Here is a 15131-nt window from a genome sequence, read left to right as displayed (position 1 = left end):
TACATCAAACTTGGACTGGCTATCTGTTTCACATATGATAATATACACGTTTCAATGGTATTCTCTCAAATCGTTCCACTGTTGCCTTCTCCCAGAGTTCAGAAGTCTGTTCTTTACATCTGCATCTCTTTTGCTGTCTTGCATATAGGGTCATCGTTATCATCTTTCTAAATTCCATATATATGTGTTAACATACTGTATTGGTGTTTTTCTTTCTGACTTACTTCACTCTGTATAATACGCTCCAGTTTCATCCACCTCATTAGAACTGATTCAAATGCATTCTTTTTAATAGCTGAGTAATATTCCATTGTGTATGTGTACCACAGCTTTCTTATCCATTTGTCTGCCAATGGGAATCTAGGTTGCTTCCATGGATGATGAGTTATTTTTAAGAGCCCTCTCCCTGCTAAAACAAAATTTAGATGTTAGAAAAGCATAATGTTGAATGCACTTTTGGCCCTGTCAAAAGTAAGGGAATCTCTGAGGGGCATATGCATATACAGATACACATAAGCAGATAAAGTAGTTGAAACTGTAGTGGAGATCTGTGAGCTCTAAGTCATTGCAAATGCTGAAGTTGCTCTGAAGTCAAATGTTCATGTCAATGATGGGGTCAGTCCAGTAGGCTGTGGGTCTCTAGCATGGTGGGAGAATGAACCTTGGATTACACCTCCTGAGATCTTGAGACCTATGACTGTGGCTAACATGTTCCTTGGTTGGTAACAGTACCTACTGTCCAAAAAGCAAGTGCAGATCCTCTGTAGAGGAAAGCATTTCTAGTTTTAGCTGTCAGAATTCTCCATGTTAAGGTCATCCAACTATGAGCTCATAGTTGAAAATCACCAGTCTTATAAATAGACTAGAATCTGTGATTGAGAGTCAGCAGGAAAAATAAACACAATGCAAAACAGGTTTTAGACTCCTAAAGAACTTCTGAAGGATGCTATGGACTTCAGATGTTAGAATTAATTGATAAAGAATCTAGAATACCTGCATAGGTTTTAGAAATAAAGATGGAATAAAAAATGACAAGTGACTATTAAGAAATGATCAGGTAGGAAGACAAGTATTCTCTGTGCTCTTACTACTTCTGCTTAACATTTTCTTAACTAGTGCAATGAGAAAGAAAAAGAAATAAAAACTTCCAGTTTGGAAATGAAAAGTTAAAATGATGTTTGTCATTTAAGTACATATCTAAAAGTTGAAAGACCTGAACATACCATGTGTTGATGAGGATATGGAGCAACTGTAACTCTCATATACTGCTGAAGGGAAATGTAAAATTGTACAACCACTTTGGAAAACAATTTGGCTTTTCCTTAAAAAGTTAAACATATCTGTATTATATGACTTAGCAATAAGCCCCTAGTTATTAATCCAAGAGAAATGAAAGACTATATCCAAAGACTTGTAGAGAAATGTCCATAGAGCTGTCTTCTCCCTGTGTCTTTATATCATTTCCTTCTGTATGTGTCTGTGTTTTGGATTTCCTCTTCTTATAAGGACACCCTAATGACTGTTTTAACTTAATTAATTCTTTAAAGATCCAATCTCCAAATATGATTACGTTTTCATGTATGGTTGGTTTCAGTTAGGACTTCAACATATGAATTTTGTCAAGACAAAACAGCCTACAGCAGTAATTTACATTGATGCCAGTAAAAATGGAGACAGTTGCATTGATTTGAGAATTATTCAGGAGATAACACCAACACATCTTAGTGATAGATTAGAAGTGGTGAGATAGAGAAGGAGGTGTCAAGGCTGATATTGTATATTCAGTTTTGACAAGAGTTCTGGTGGATAGCAGTAAACTTCACTTGAGACCGTAAACTGAGAAGCACATTAAACAAGGAAGATACATTCAGTATTCAAGTGCTCATGGCACATTCAAAGGAAGATTCAGTTAATATATGAGTCTGGAGCTCAGACCAGGCATCCACTGGAAACATAAATTTGGGAGATGTCCCTGCTTATTTCACTTCTATGCAGAGTACATCATGAGAAATGGTGGGCTGGATGAAGCACAAGCTGGAATCAAGATTGCCGGGAAAAATTCAGTAACCTCAGATATGCAGATGACACCACCCATATGGTAGAAAGCGAAGAACTGAAGAGCCTCTTGATGAGAGTGAAAGAGGAGAGTGAAATGTTGGCTGAAAACTCAACATTCAGAAAGCTAAGATCATGGCATCCGGTCCCATCACTTCATGGCAAATAGATGGAGAAACAATGGAAACAGTGGCAGACTTTATTTTTTGGGCTCCAGAATCACTGCAGATGGTGACTGCAGCCATGAAATTGAGAGACGCTTACTCCTTGGAAGAAAACCTAGACCAGCCTAGACAGCATATTAAAAAGCAAAGACATTACTTTGCCAACAAAGGTCCATCCAGTCAAAGCTATGGTTTTTTTCCAGTAGTCATGTATGGATATGCAAGTTAGGCTATAAAGAAAACTGAGTGCTGAAGGATTGATGCTTTTGAACTGTAGTGTTTAAGAAAACTCTTGAGAGTCCCTTGGGCTGCAAGGAGATTCAACCAGTCCATCCTAAAAGAAATCAGTCCTGAATATTCATTGGAAGGACTGATGTTGAAGCTGAAACTCCAGTGCTTTGGCCACCTGATGCAAAGAAGTGACTCATTGGGAAAAAAGACCCTGTTGCTGGGAAAGATTGAAGGCAGAAGGAGAAACAGATGACAGAGGATGAGATGGTTGGATGACATCACATCAGTTTGAGTAAGCTCCGGGAGTTGGTGATGGACAGGGAAGCCTGGTGTGCTGCAGTCCATGGGTTCACGAAGAGTCAGACATGACTGAGTGATTGAACTGAACTGAACCTCATAGATGGTGGTCAAAGCCATAGTAATAGGTAGAATTGGCTATGGAGAGAAAAGAAATGTACCTTGAAAATGCAACATATAAGATTTATATAGAGCTCTGCTTTTTCCAAAGGGTGTATACAGTTTTACATGGAAAAAGACAGTTCTAATTTCTACCCATCCTTTTTTTAAGTTTCATCCTTTAAACTATTTTTTGTACATTTTATATTGCACATATTTTATTAATATAGTAGTATTAATTTATAATTTTGGAGAAGGAAATGTCAACCCACTCCAGTATTCTTGGGAAATCCCATGAACAAAGGAGCCTGGTGGGCTATAGTGCATGGGGTCGCAAAGAATTGGACATGATGTGGCGACTAAACAACAGCAACAGATATATCATTTTAAACAAGTAAACATATATTAGAATGTGTATTTAAAAATATTTACATTCACTAAGTTTAGGAAACATTGTAGCAGAGGATGCCACAGGGAGTACCTCGAGAGAATGAAGTCATATGGAATATGATAGAGGAGCCAAGGGAAAAGTTTGAAGGAGAATATGGTTCATACTAAATCTAATTTGACTGATAGTCTATTTACAACACCGGTCCACCATGCATTCTCAACAAGGGCAGTATTGACCCCAAGAGGAAAAAACAGTTCTGTTTTTGGGGGAGAAGGATAAATACAAACAATCGTATATTACAGTGGTTTTGAGTGCCCTCCAGAGTTCAATTCTGCTGCACCAAATCTTACTCCTTAGTATTTAGTATCTGTCATTAGGGAAAGATTAAGTTAAATTTAAATTAAGTTCAGTTACATTAAATAATTATTTTAGTATAATATATATTACATATGTATAATTAGTTTTCATTTTTGAGGGGAAATAATGAAAAGAAAGGTTGAGAAACACTACAGTGAACTACGTGGAAAGGGTTTTAAAACCCTTTATTTTATTTTTAGCTCCTGTAACTTTAAAACCCTTTAACTTGATGATCTCTAGGGGAAAAGTGTGGGATAAGGGATTTGAATTTGAAGAACTTTTAAGTTTTTGCCGTGTGTATTTCAGTACTGAATTTTTTACCTCAAGAATTTATTCTTGCCTTTAGAATTAAGTTAGATTATCTTAATTACACCTCTAAAAAATTAAAAAGAATAAAGGAAGCATCATGTTTAAGCCTGTCACCCAGAGATAACTTATGTTAACATTTTGTGTATGTTTTTTCTATTTAGATCTACATTTTCATACATTTTAACAAGTCCTGTCTGTTCAGTCATCAGAAGTTAACTGAAATCTGTCTACTTTTCACCTCTCCCACTGCCACCTTATCTAAGCCCTCATTTCTTAAAACAGCAAGTAGCTTGTCCCATAAATATTCTTTTATTTTAGAACAATATGCATATAAAAGCCAGCATTTTGATTTTAAGTAGAATTCTTTTGGTTCCATAGGTGTTCTCATTTTGCTTTTTGGTGTTCATCTTAAAGTCCCTACTGAATTTCTGTACCTTCCTTTATTGTAATTAGAGCAAAATGTTGCTCCCTGAAGGCTCTTTTCCAGTAAAATAACTTTTTTCTTTGCTTTATATTTGCTTCCCTAGGCTCCCTCTGCTTTCATCCAGAAGATGATTAAGAGCTAATATAAAATTCATATCTGTTTGGTTTTTTTAATCGAGTCTTCAGGCTTTCTTACAATGTGATCTCTCCACAGAGATCTCTGGCACAGGCTTGTTGCCAAACCTTTGACTTCCTCTTGTCCTTTGATTATAACTTAATTACACCTGGTTCCCTCTCACTTTGTCTCATCTAGTTCATCTGTCCATCTGTCCTAAGTTGCTTCAGTCATGTCTGACTCTTTGTGACCCTAGGACTATAGTTTACTGTCTTAAAAAAAATCTCTCTGAATTGTTCCTTGCCTTCCCTTTCTGTATCAAAGATTGTATCATCTTCTTTGAATTGTATTAGGTTGTTGGTTGTATCTTCTCTTTTCTCAGACTTGTCCTTCTACTTTTGTTTGTGTTCCGTGTCTGGGGCACGCTCTGCTTTCTCCATTATCCACCTTTCCCACTTACTTCCTCCCAAGGACCTCCCATCTAAACCCAAAACCAGAGCAAAATCCTTGGTCCTGTACCTCTCTGTAAGCATTTCTTCCCTTCATGCCAAGATTTCCATAAACTACTTGGTATCTCTATTTCTTACTTGTTTTGTTCCAAACCATTGAAATCAAGCTTCTGCTCCACCAAAACAGTTCTTACTAAAAGAATTATGATGCCCCAACTACCAAATCCTTGTGCTTACTCCACTTTGTTCCTTTGAGGTAGTAATGATTTCTGCTTTCCCCTTTCACAAATACTGCATCTTTTCAGAATAGTTCATCAGTTCCTCTACCTCCACCTGCCCTTCTTTTAAAAACATTTTATTATTAACATTTCAAATAAAAGCTAAACTAGAACCAAAATATAGGGCAGTGACTCCCTATGTATCCATCATTCAGTTTCCACCAATCACTAACTTGTGCCCAAGCTCTACCCACTTCTCTTTCTCCACTCTAAATTATTTATTTCCCAACCTTTAAGTAGTGTTGTTCCCTTGGGTCCTAACCTTTTCTTCTTATGCCATATGCAATCTATAGAAAAGCTCACACATTCTAATAATTTCTACCACCTCCAGATGATGATATCACCTAAATTTCTTTCTCCGGCTTAGATTTTATTCTTAAGCAAGCGAATTGTATCTTTTCCATGTCCTAGATCATCTTCACTCAGATGTCCCACAGGTTCTATCAGTAGAGGTGGTAGAGTCGGATTTGAACTTTAATACCCTACTTTCAGGCTTCCTCTTCTTGACCACTGTTCTGTTCCTTTATTTAAATGGGAAAATGTAATTATTATGGGGAATATGAGGTGCAATAGATGTATTTAATAGAGCACACCAAACATAGGGGAACTAAGAGAAATGATACCTAAATTGATGAAGGTTCTAGTTTAAAGGCTAATAACTGGGAGAAACTACAAAAGAACCTTCAAGAGCCTGAAAGAAATGGAGTGTGGTTGAATCTTTGACTCAGTGGGGTGTAACAAAAGAAATAGACAGGGACAATTGAAAGGTTGTTGCTGACGCACGAAAAGACGCCCGGATTCTTGGCCTCTGGAAGAGAAGAATTCAATACAGGGCCAGAGACAAGGCTTGATCGCTCAGAGCTTTTGTGCAATAGAATTTTATTAAAGTATAAAAGGGATAGAGAAACCTTCTGACATAGACATCAGAAGGGGGCAGAAAGATTGCCTTACTAGTGTTAGCGATGGAGTTATATACTCTCCAATTAGTTATTACAGTGAGTCAAAACAATGTTCAGAGGTTGCAAAGAGACACACTCCCACAATCCACATTTGAAGATAACAGGATTAGCCAGAAGGCCCTCGGGAAGGAGAAACTGTCCTCAAGCAGGATACATTGCTATATAATCCTTAGTACAGAATCTAAACCGAGTTGTTGGTTGTGTAATCATCAGTTCCAGGCTTAAAGATAAAAACGTTTTATGTGACTAAGACCAAGAAAAGTAGAGAGAAAGAAAAGTTTGTCCTTTTCTCCTCTTTGAGAATTCCAGACCCCTCTCCCCTTGGGGACCCCTGGACTTCTTATCAATCATACCATATAAGGTTTTGTAAGTTAAGTTAAAGGGGACTAATACTTTGATAGGGGCTTCCCAGGTGGCACTAGTGGTAAAGAACCCACCTGCCAATGCAAGAGACATGAGAGACGTGAGTTTGATCCTTGGGTCAGGAAGATCCCCTGGAGGAGGGCGTGGCAACCCACTCCAGTGTTCTTGGCTAGAGAATCCCATGGATAGAGGGTTCTGGCAGGCTGCAGCCCATGGGGCGCACAGAATCAGACATGACTGAACTGACTTAGCACACACAATACTTTCAACCAAACAGACTTTAGATCAAATCCCAGCTCTACCACTTTCTGTGTAATTCTAAGCAACTCACGTTTTCTCTTTGATCTTTGTTTTTACTCTGAAAAGTGAAGTGAAGTCACTCAGTTGTGTCTGACTCTTTGCGACCCCATGGACTGTAGCCTACCAGGCTCCTCTGTCCATGGGATTTTCCAGGCAATAGTCCTGGAGTGGATTGCCATTTCCTTCTCCAGGGGATCTTCCCAACCCAGGGATCGAACCCAGGTCTCCCGCATTGTAGATAGATGCTTTACTGTCTGAGCCACCAGGGAAGTCCTTTTACTCTGAAAAGGGACATAAAAATGTCATCCACTCATTCTCAAAATAAATATTTATTCTGTGCCTTTATGTCTAGGTCATAGTCTCAGTGTTGTAATTAGAGTGGTAAAAAAGACAAAATGAGGCCTCTACTGTTGTGGACCTTATACTCTAGTGGTGGTTGTAAGATTTAAGTGAGATAACATTCAGCAGTGTGTGTTACATAATGAATATTCAGAAAACATTAATTTCTTAGCCAAGGTTCACATACATTCTAGAGCATGGACACTCTAATTTCTCTGAATAAGTTAAAAGTACATACTTTCTGGCTTTGAAGTTTTAAATGACTTGTCACTAAAAAGGAAGAAGTAGCCAGATTATCTGGGACCCTATGTTTTCTTTTAAAATGGCATGTCTATGTCTTAGAATTTTCTTGTTTACTTTGGCAATTATAAAAAAGCCTTGAAGATTTCCTGTTATTTCTAGGAATCTATTTCAGTAATTCTGTAGACTTACAGAGATGATTGGCCTCAAAGGAATTTATGGTTAGTTGTAGGAATAGATAATGACACATCCAAAATGAATAAATGGAAAGCCTCTAGAGAAGATAAAAGCAAACAAAAACAATCCACAGAACAAACACAGAAAACAAAGGAAACACAATGAGATGATAAAAGCTGAAACAACCTATTAGTTAAACATATTTGGTTTGTAGTTTCCTTATTAAAAGACAAAACAATGTTTAAAAATAAAATAGATTTATAAGAGTCACATCAAAAAACAAACAAGAAAGAATAAAATAAATGGATAAACATTTCTGAAATGAAAGCAATAGTGACAGTATTAATTTCAGATTAAAAAAAGACAAATAATGGTATGTAGAATAAAGAGGGTCACACAAACCTTGTATTACTAGTCTCTTCTAGAAATGATGCTGGAAATTTGGATGTTCCTGTGCAAAATAAAGAAATTAGCCCCTTACCTTAAACTGTATTAAAACATCAATTCAAAATGAGTTAAAACCCTACTGTATTAAAAAATGAATTCAAAATGAATTAAAACCCTAAATGTAAGAACTAAAAATTTAAAACTCATAGTAGAAAATGGGGAAATCTTCATAACATTGCACTTGGCAGTGATTTCATGGATATAACACCAAAATCACAGGCTAGAAAAGCAAAAATAGGAGTACGTCAAACTTTGAAACTTCTTTGTGACAAAGGAAACAATAGAATGAAAGGCAATGCACAGAATGAGAGAAAATATTTGCAAGCCATATATTTGATAAGGGGTTGATGTTCATATATATAAAGAACTCCTACAACTCAACAACAGTAACAAGAAACCAAGTAACTCAACTGAAAAAATGTGTGAAGGACTTGAACAGACATACAAATAGACATTTCTTCAAAGAAGACATGCAAATGACCAACAGCAAATTAAAAGATCATCAGCACCACCAATCATCAGGAAGTACAAATCAAAATCGTAATGAGATAGCACATGCACTGATTAGCATAACTTTTCAAAACAGAATACAAGTGTTAGTGAGGATGTGGAGAAATCAGTACCCTTGTACATTGTTATTAGGAATGTAAAATGGTGCAGCTGCTAAGAAAAACAGTATAGAGTTTTCTCAAAAAAAGTAAAAATAGAATTAATATATAATCCAGCAATCTCATTTCTGGAGATAGAAATCCAAAAGAATTGTAAACAGGATCTTAAAGAGAGATTTGCCCTGCCGTGTTCATTGCAGCATTATTCATAATAGCCAAGAGATAGAAGCAATCAAACTCTCTGACCTAAAGAGACAAAAGACCCATATATAGAAAACTAAAAAACACTGATGAAAGAAATCAAAGATGACACAAATAGATGGAGAAATATACCATGTTCATGGATCAGAAGAATCAATATAGTGAAAATGAGTATACTACCCAAAGCAATCTATAGATTCAGTGCAATCTCTATCAAGCTACCAACGGTATTTTTCACAGAACTAGAACAAATAATTTCACAATTTGTATGGAAATACAAAAAAAATATCAAATAGCCAAAGCAATCTTGAGAAAGAAGAATGGACCTGGAGGAATCAACCTGCCTGACTTCAGGCTATACTATAAAGCTACAGTCATAAGGTACTGGCACAAAGACAAAAATATAGATCAATGGAACAAAACAGAAAGCCCAGAGATAAATCCATGCACCTATGGACACCTTAGCTTTGACAAAGGAGGCAAGAATATACAATGGAGAAAAGACAATCTCTTTAACAAGTTATGCTGGGAAAACTAGTCAACCACTTGTAAAAGATGAAACTAGAACATTTTCTAAAACCATACACAAAAATAAACTCAAAATGGATTAAAGATCTAAACATAAGACCAGAAACTATAAAACTCCTGGAGGAAAACATAGGAAAAACACTCTCTGATGTAAATCATAGCAGGATCCTCTATGACCCACCTCCCAGACTAATGGAAATAAAAGCAAAAATAAGCAAATAGGACTAATTAAACTTAAAACCTTTTGCACAACAAAGGAAACTATAAGCAAGGTGAAAAGACAGCCTTCAGAATGGGAGAGAATAGCAAATGAAGCAACTGACAAAGAATTAATCTCAAAAATATACAAGCAGCTCCTGCAGCTCAATTCCAGAAAAATAAATGACCCAATCAAAAAATGGGCCAAAGAACTAAATAGACATTTCTCCAAAGAAGACATGCAGATGGCTAGCAAACACATGAAAAGATGCTCAACATGATTCATTATCAGAGAAATTCAAATCAAAACTACAATGAGGTACCATTTCACGCCAATCAGAATGACTGCTATCCAAAAGTCTACAAGCAATAAATGCTGGAGAGGGTGTGGAGAAAAGGGAGCCCTCTCACACTGTTGGTGGGAATGCAAACTAGTACAGCCACTATGGAGAACAGTGTGGAGATTCCTTAAAAAACTGGAAATAGAACTACCATATGAAATCAAGAAAATTAAAGATATCAAGAGAACATTTCATGCAAAGATGGGCTCCATAAAGGACAGAAATGGTAGGGACCTAACAGAAGCAGAAGATATTAAGAAGAGGTGGCAAGCATACACAGTAGAACTGTACAAAAAAGAGCTTCATGACCCAGATAATCACAATGGTATGATCACTCAACTAAAGCAAGACATCCGGGAATGTGAAGTCAAGTGGGCCTTAGGAAGCATCACTACAAACAAAGCTTGTGGAGGTGATGGAATTCCAGTAGAGCTATTTCAAATCCTAAAAGAGGATGCTGTGAAAGTGCTGCACTCAATATGTCAGCAAATTTGGAAAACAGCAGTGGCCACAGGACTGGAAAAGGTCAGTTTTCATTCCAATCCCAAAGAAAGGCAATACCAAAGAATGCTCAAACTACTGCACATTTGTACTCATCTCACATGCTAGTAAAGTAATGCTCAAAATTCTCCAAGCCAGGCTTCAACAATACATGAACCGTGAACTTACCAATTTTCAAGCTGGTTTTAGAAAAGGCAGAGGAACCAGAGATCAAATGGCCAACATCTGCTGGATCATAGAAAAAGCAAGAGAGTTCCAGAAATCATCTATTTCTGCTTTATTGACTATGCCAAAGCCTTTGACTGTGTAGATCACAGTAAACTGTGGAAAATTCTGAGAGAGAAAGGAATATCAACCTGACCTGCCTCTTGAGAAATCTGTATGCAGGCCAGGAAGCAACTGTGAGAACTGGACATGGAACAACAGACTGGTTCCAAGTAGGAAAAAGAGTATGTCAAGGCTGTATCTTGTCACCTACTTATTTAATTTATATGCAGAGTACATCATGAGAAACGCTGGGCTGGAAGAAGCACAAGCTAGAATCAAGATTGCTGGGAGAAATATCAATAACCTCAGATATGCAGATGACACCACCCTTATGGCAGAAAGTGAAGAAGAACTAAAGAACCTCTTGATGAAAGTGAAAGAGGAGAGTGAAAAAGTTGGCTTAAATCTCAGCATTCAGAAAACGAAGATCATGGCATCTGGTCCTATCACTTCATGGCAAATAGATGGGGAAACAGTGTCAGACTTTATTTTCTTGGGCTCCAAAATCACTGCAGATGGTGTGATTGCAGCCATGAAATTAAAAGACACTTACTCCTTGGAAGGAAAGTTACGACCAAGCTAGACAGCATATTCAAAAGCAGAGACATTATTTTGCCAACAAAGGTCCATCTAGTCAAGGCTATGGTTTTTCCAGTGGTTATGTGTGGATGTGAGAGTTGGACTATAAAGAAAGCTGAGCATCGAAAAATTGATTCCTTTGAACTGTGGTGTTGGAGAATACTCTTGAGAGTCCCTTGGACTGCAAGGAGATCCAACCAGTCCATCCTAAAGGAGATCAGTCCTGGGTATTCATTGGAAGGACTGATGCTAAAGCTAAAACTCCAATACCAAAGTATTCGCCACCTCATGCGAAGAGTTGACTTAGTGGAAAAGACCTTGATGCTGGGAGGGATCGGGGGCAGGAGGAGAAGGGGACGCCTGAGGATGAGATGGCTGGATGGCATCACTGACTCGATGGATGTGAGATTGAGTGAACTCCGGGAGTTGGTGATGGACAGGGAGGCCTGGCGTGCTGTGATTCATGGGGTGGCAAAGAGTCAGACAGGACTGAGCGACTGAACTGAACTCAACTGAGCACATATGTATGGAATTTAGAAAGAATGTAACAGTGACCCTATATGCAAGACAGCAAAAGAGACACAGATGTATAGACCAGTCTTTGGACTCTGTGGGAGAAGGCAAGGGTGGGATGATTTGAAAGAATATCATTGAAACATATATATTATCATATGTGAAACAGATCGCCAGCCCAGGTTTGATGCGTGAGACGGGGTGCTCAGGGCTGATGCACTGGGATGACCCTAAGGGATGGGATGGTGAGGGAGGTGAGAGGGGGGTTCAGGATGGGGAACACATGTACACCCATGGCTGATTCATGTGAATGCATGGCAAAAACCATTATAATATTGTAAAGCAATTAGCCTCCAATTAAAACAAATAAATTTTTTAAAATGTTGCTTAAAAAAAAAAGAAAATATTTTACAGGTACATAAATACATGTGTACATAGATGCAATGGAATATTATTTAGTCTTTAACAAGATGCTAAAGATGGTTGAATCTTGACATCATGCTAAATGAAACAGTCTGACCACGAAAACACACATGTTAGTTTGCAAGGGCTGGGGGAGAAAGAAAATGGGAGTAGTTCATTAGTTATAGTTTCAGTTTTGCAAGATGGAAAAATTGCAGGGATCTGTTGTACAAGGTACATGGAATTAACACTACTGTCATCTTCAAAGTGGCTAAGATTTTGTGTTTTTTAACCATGATTTTAAAAGGACAAGAATCATTTTATGCATCTTTTTCTATGAATTTTTAAAAAAAATGAGAACTGGGTATTAAGTATTTTGTTAATTTAAATGAACTGTATTAATTGCCTTTTATTCACTCAGCTACATGATTCTGTAGATTTCCTTATTGGAAACATTGGGCTATTGCATTAATATATTTCCTAATATTTAGTGATACTTACATTGCTGACATAAATCCAACTTGTTTAGGTAGATAATTCAAATACCAAAGTCAATTTACTATTATACCTGAAAAATTTGTATTTGCATGCTTAAGCAAGATTGACCCATTTTCTTACTTAAGTGTGTGTGTGTAGAAGCATATATATATATATGCATGTGTATATATGTATATGTAGTCATCAAATGTTCTGCATCTTAGCTTTTAGATTTTTACCATTATGATGTTACCTGTGGACTTGTCATATACGGCCTTTATTATGTTGTGATAATTTCCTAGCTTGTTGAGTGGTTTTATCATGAAAGTGTGTTGAACTTTGTCTAATGCTATTTTGTCTATCAGTTGAGATGATCATGTGGTTTTGTCCTTCATTTTGTTAATGTGATATAATGATTCTTTAATATGATGAAAAATTTTATTTAACTAAAATTTAAGCAGTTACAATGTTGCATTAGTTACAGTACAGCAAAGTGATTCAGTTATAGTTTTATATATAGTAGATATATATACTTCTCCAGATTTTTTTCCATTAGAAGTTATTACAAGACATTGAATATAATTCCTTGTGGTATTATTGGTCCTTGTTGGAGAAACATCCACTTTAAGCTATATGATATACAGTGCATCTGCTTACCAATGAAGGAGACACAGGAGATGCAGGTTTGATCTCTGGGTTGGGAACATCCCCTGGAGGAAGAAATGGCAGCCCATTCCAGTTTTCTTGCCTGGAACAAGAGGGGCCTGGCAGAGGAGCCTGGCAGACTGCAGTCCACAGCATTGCAGAGTCGGACACCACTGAGCAACTGAGCATGCATATATACAATATACATATTGCATAAAATCTTGGTGATCTAAATCTACTTTCTGATCCCTGAGGAAGAAACTAGCAATTATTTGATTTGCATCTTTTTGTGATACACAGTACCTATTTGAAATCAAAACAAAAGACTTACTAAAGAAATAACGAGGAAAATAGATAGGTATGTAGATATGGGAGTGAGAAATCAGTATTTTTCATAGTTCATTTTCTTTATAACCTTGAAAAGTAAATTTTATTTTTGCAAGTGCAAAACTAAAACAGAATTAATGAGTTCAGTTATTCTTTTTTATAAGAGTAGTCATATTTGAACATTATACATACTTATGTGATTAAAGTGAACCATGTGAAATTGAGATTCTTGTACTTCAAAAATAGAATATCAACAATTTTATATTATATACCATGCATGTAGAAGAAGTACCTTAAAGGACTTGGTAAAATTTCTAGAAGTGTCATTTTGTTTTAACAGTATTAAAATACTTTTCTATTTTAACAAATGATACTTAAACTAATGTTTATCTTTTCTTGTAGTAATTACTTTCTAAAATATGTATTAATAGTTGGATGATAGTGTCCTGCTGAGCTGAGTAATAGTAATTTGTGCTCAGTCGTATCCTACTCTTTGTTACCCCATGGACTGTAACCTGCCAGGCTCCTCTGTCCATGAAATTTTCCCAGCAAGAATACTGCAGTGGGTTGCCATTTCTTATTCCACATAGTAATTTCTGTGACTTAAAAAAGAAAACAAAAAATTATATCTATTCTTCAGGCAGTTCTCTTTTGTAGTTGGTGAATTATATTCTGCCGGTCAATGTTAATCTAAGTATGCTTGTTCTTCATTTTCTTATGGTCACACAAATTGCCTTTTGTATATAAAATGAGGATGATAATTGTTATAGTAATAACTAACATTCACTGAGGATTTATTATATGTAATAAGAACTGTCCCAAGAGTTCACTTTTATAAACTTTAAAAATCCTCTTAATAATTCTGCAGTGTAGGTACTGTTACCATAGTCATACAATGATTTAGCAATTTGCTCAAGCTCACACAGCTAGTAAGTAGCAGAGAAGGATGGTGACTGATTATCTGAACATGAGATGTGATTTGAATCATCTATATATTTCTACTTAGTTACTTAATAATTTCATTATTTGATAGATATCGTAGGAATTTTGATTTAATACATTTTTAAAACATTGTCAATGCTATATCTTATCCATTATCATTAAAAATAATAATACACCCCCCTTTTTTTGGGCCACAGGATGGACAGGCTGAAATTTTACATACATTTTGGAATTCAGTTACTCAAGCCCTTTCTTCTCAATTTCAGACAGCAACAAATTGTAAGTATAGTGTTTATCTTGCAAAATGATTCCAAAGTTTTTCAGTTACTTCAAGAAGTTTTGATCTATTGGTTTACAGAACATATCTTTCAGAAACTCCTAGGTAATTGTCATTTCTTATGTTACTTGTATATTCAGTTATATAAGCAATAAGTTCTTTTCTACACTTTTAAAATACTTAGGATATGAAATGAAATCCTTCAAAAGAATAAGTTAATTCTCCATAATTCAATCAGGGGAACTCTGAATTTTTTCTGTGTAAAAGGATGTTTGATGTTGAAGAATTTTATTAATGCTTGTAGATTATTTTAATTAGAGTGTTTTAGTTGC

General features: G+C 36.3%; 1 protein-coding gene across 2 annotated transcripts in view; it reads left to right on the top strand.

The window, feature by feature from the left end:
* The window catches only part of COG5 (component of oligomeric golgi complex 5), a 295076-nt gene that overhangs the window by 185885 nt on the left and 94060 nt on the right, over positions 1 to 15131 (top strand). For both annotated transcript variants that reach the window (XM_040260820.1, XM_040260819.1), the window contains exon 11: positions 14720 to 14801. In XM_040260820.1, the coding sequence (XP_040116754.1) occupies positions 14720 to 14801 (82 nt within the window). The remainder of the gene's footprint in view (positions 1 to 14719; positions 14802 to 15131) is intronic.

Source organism: Oryx dammah, unplaced genomic scaffold (genome assembly GCF_014754425.2).
Source record: "Oryx dammah isolate SB20612 unplaced genomic scaffold, SCBI_Odam_1.1 HiC_scaffold_18, whole genome shotgun sequence".
Classification (NCBI taxonomy): Eukaryota; Metazoa; Chordata; class Mammalia; order Artiodactyla; family Bovidae; genus Oryx; species Oryx dammah.
The sequence above is the reverse complement of the archived record's forward strand: the minus strand, read 5'-3'. Positions and strand labels throughout refer to the sequence as shown.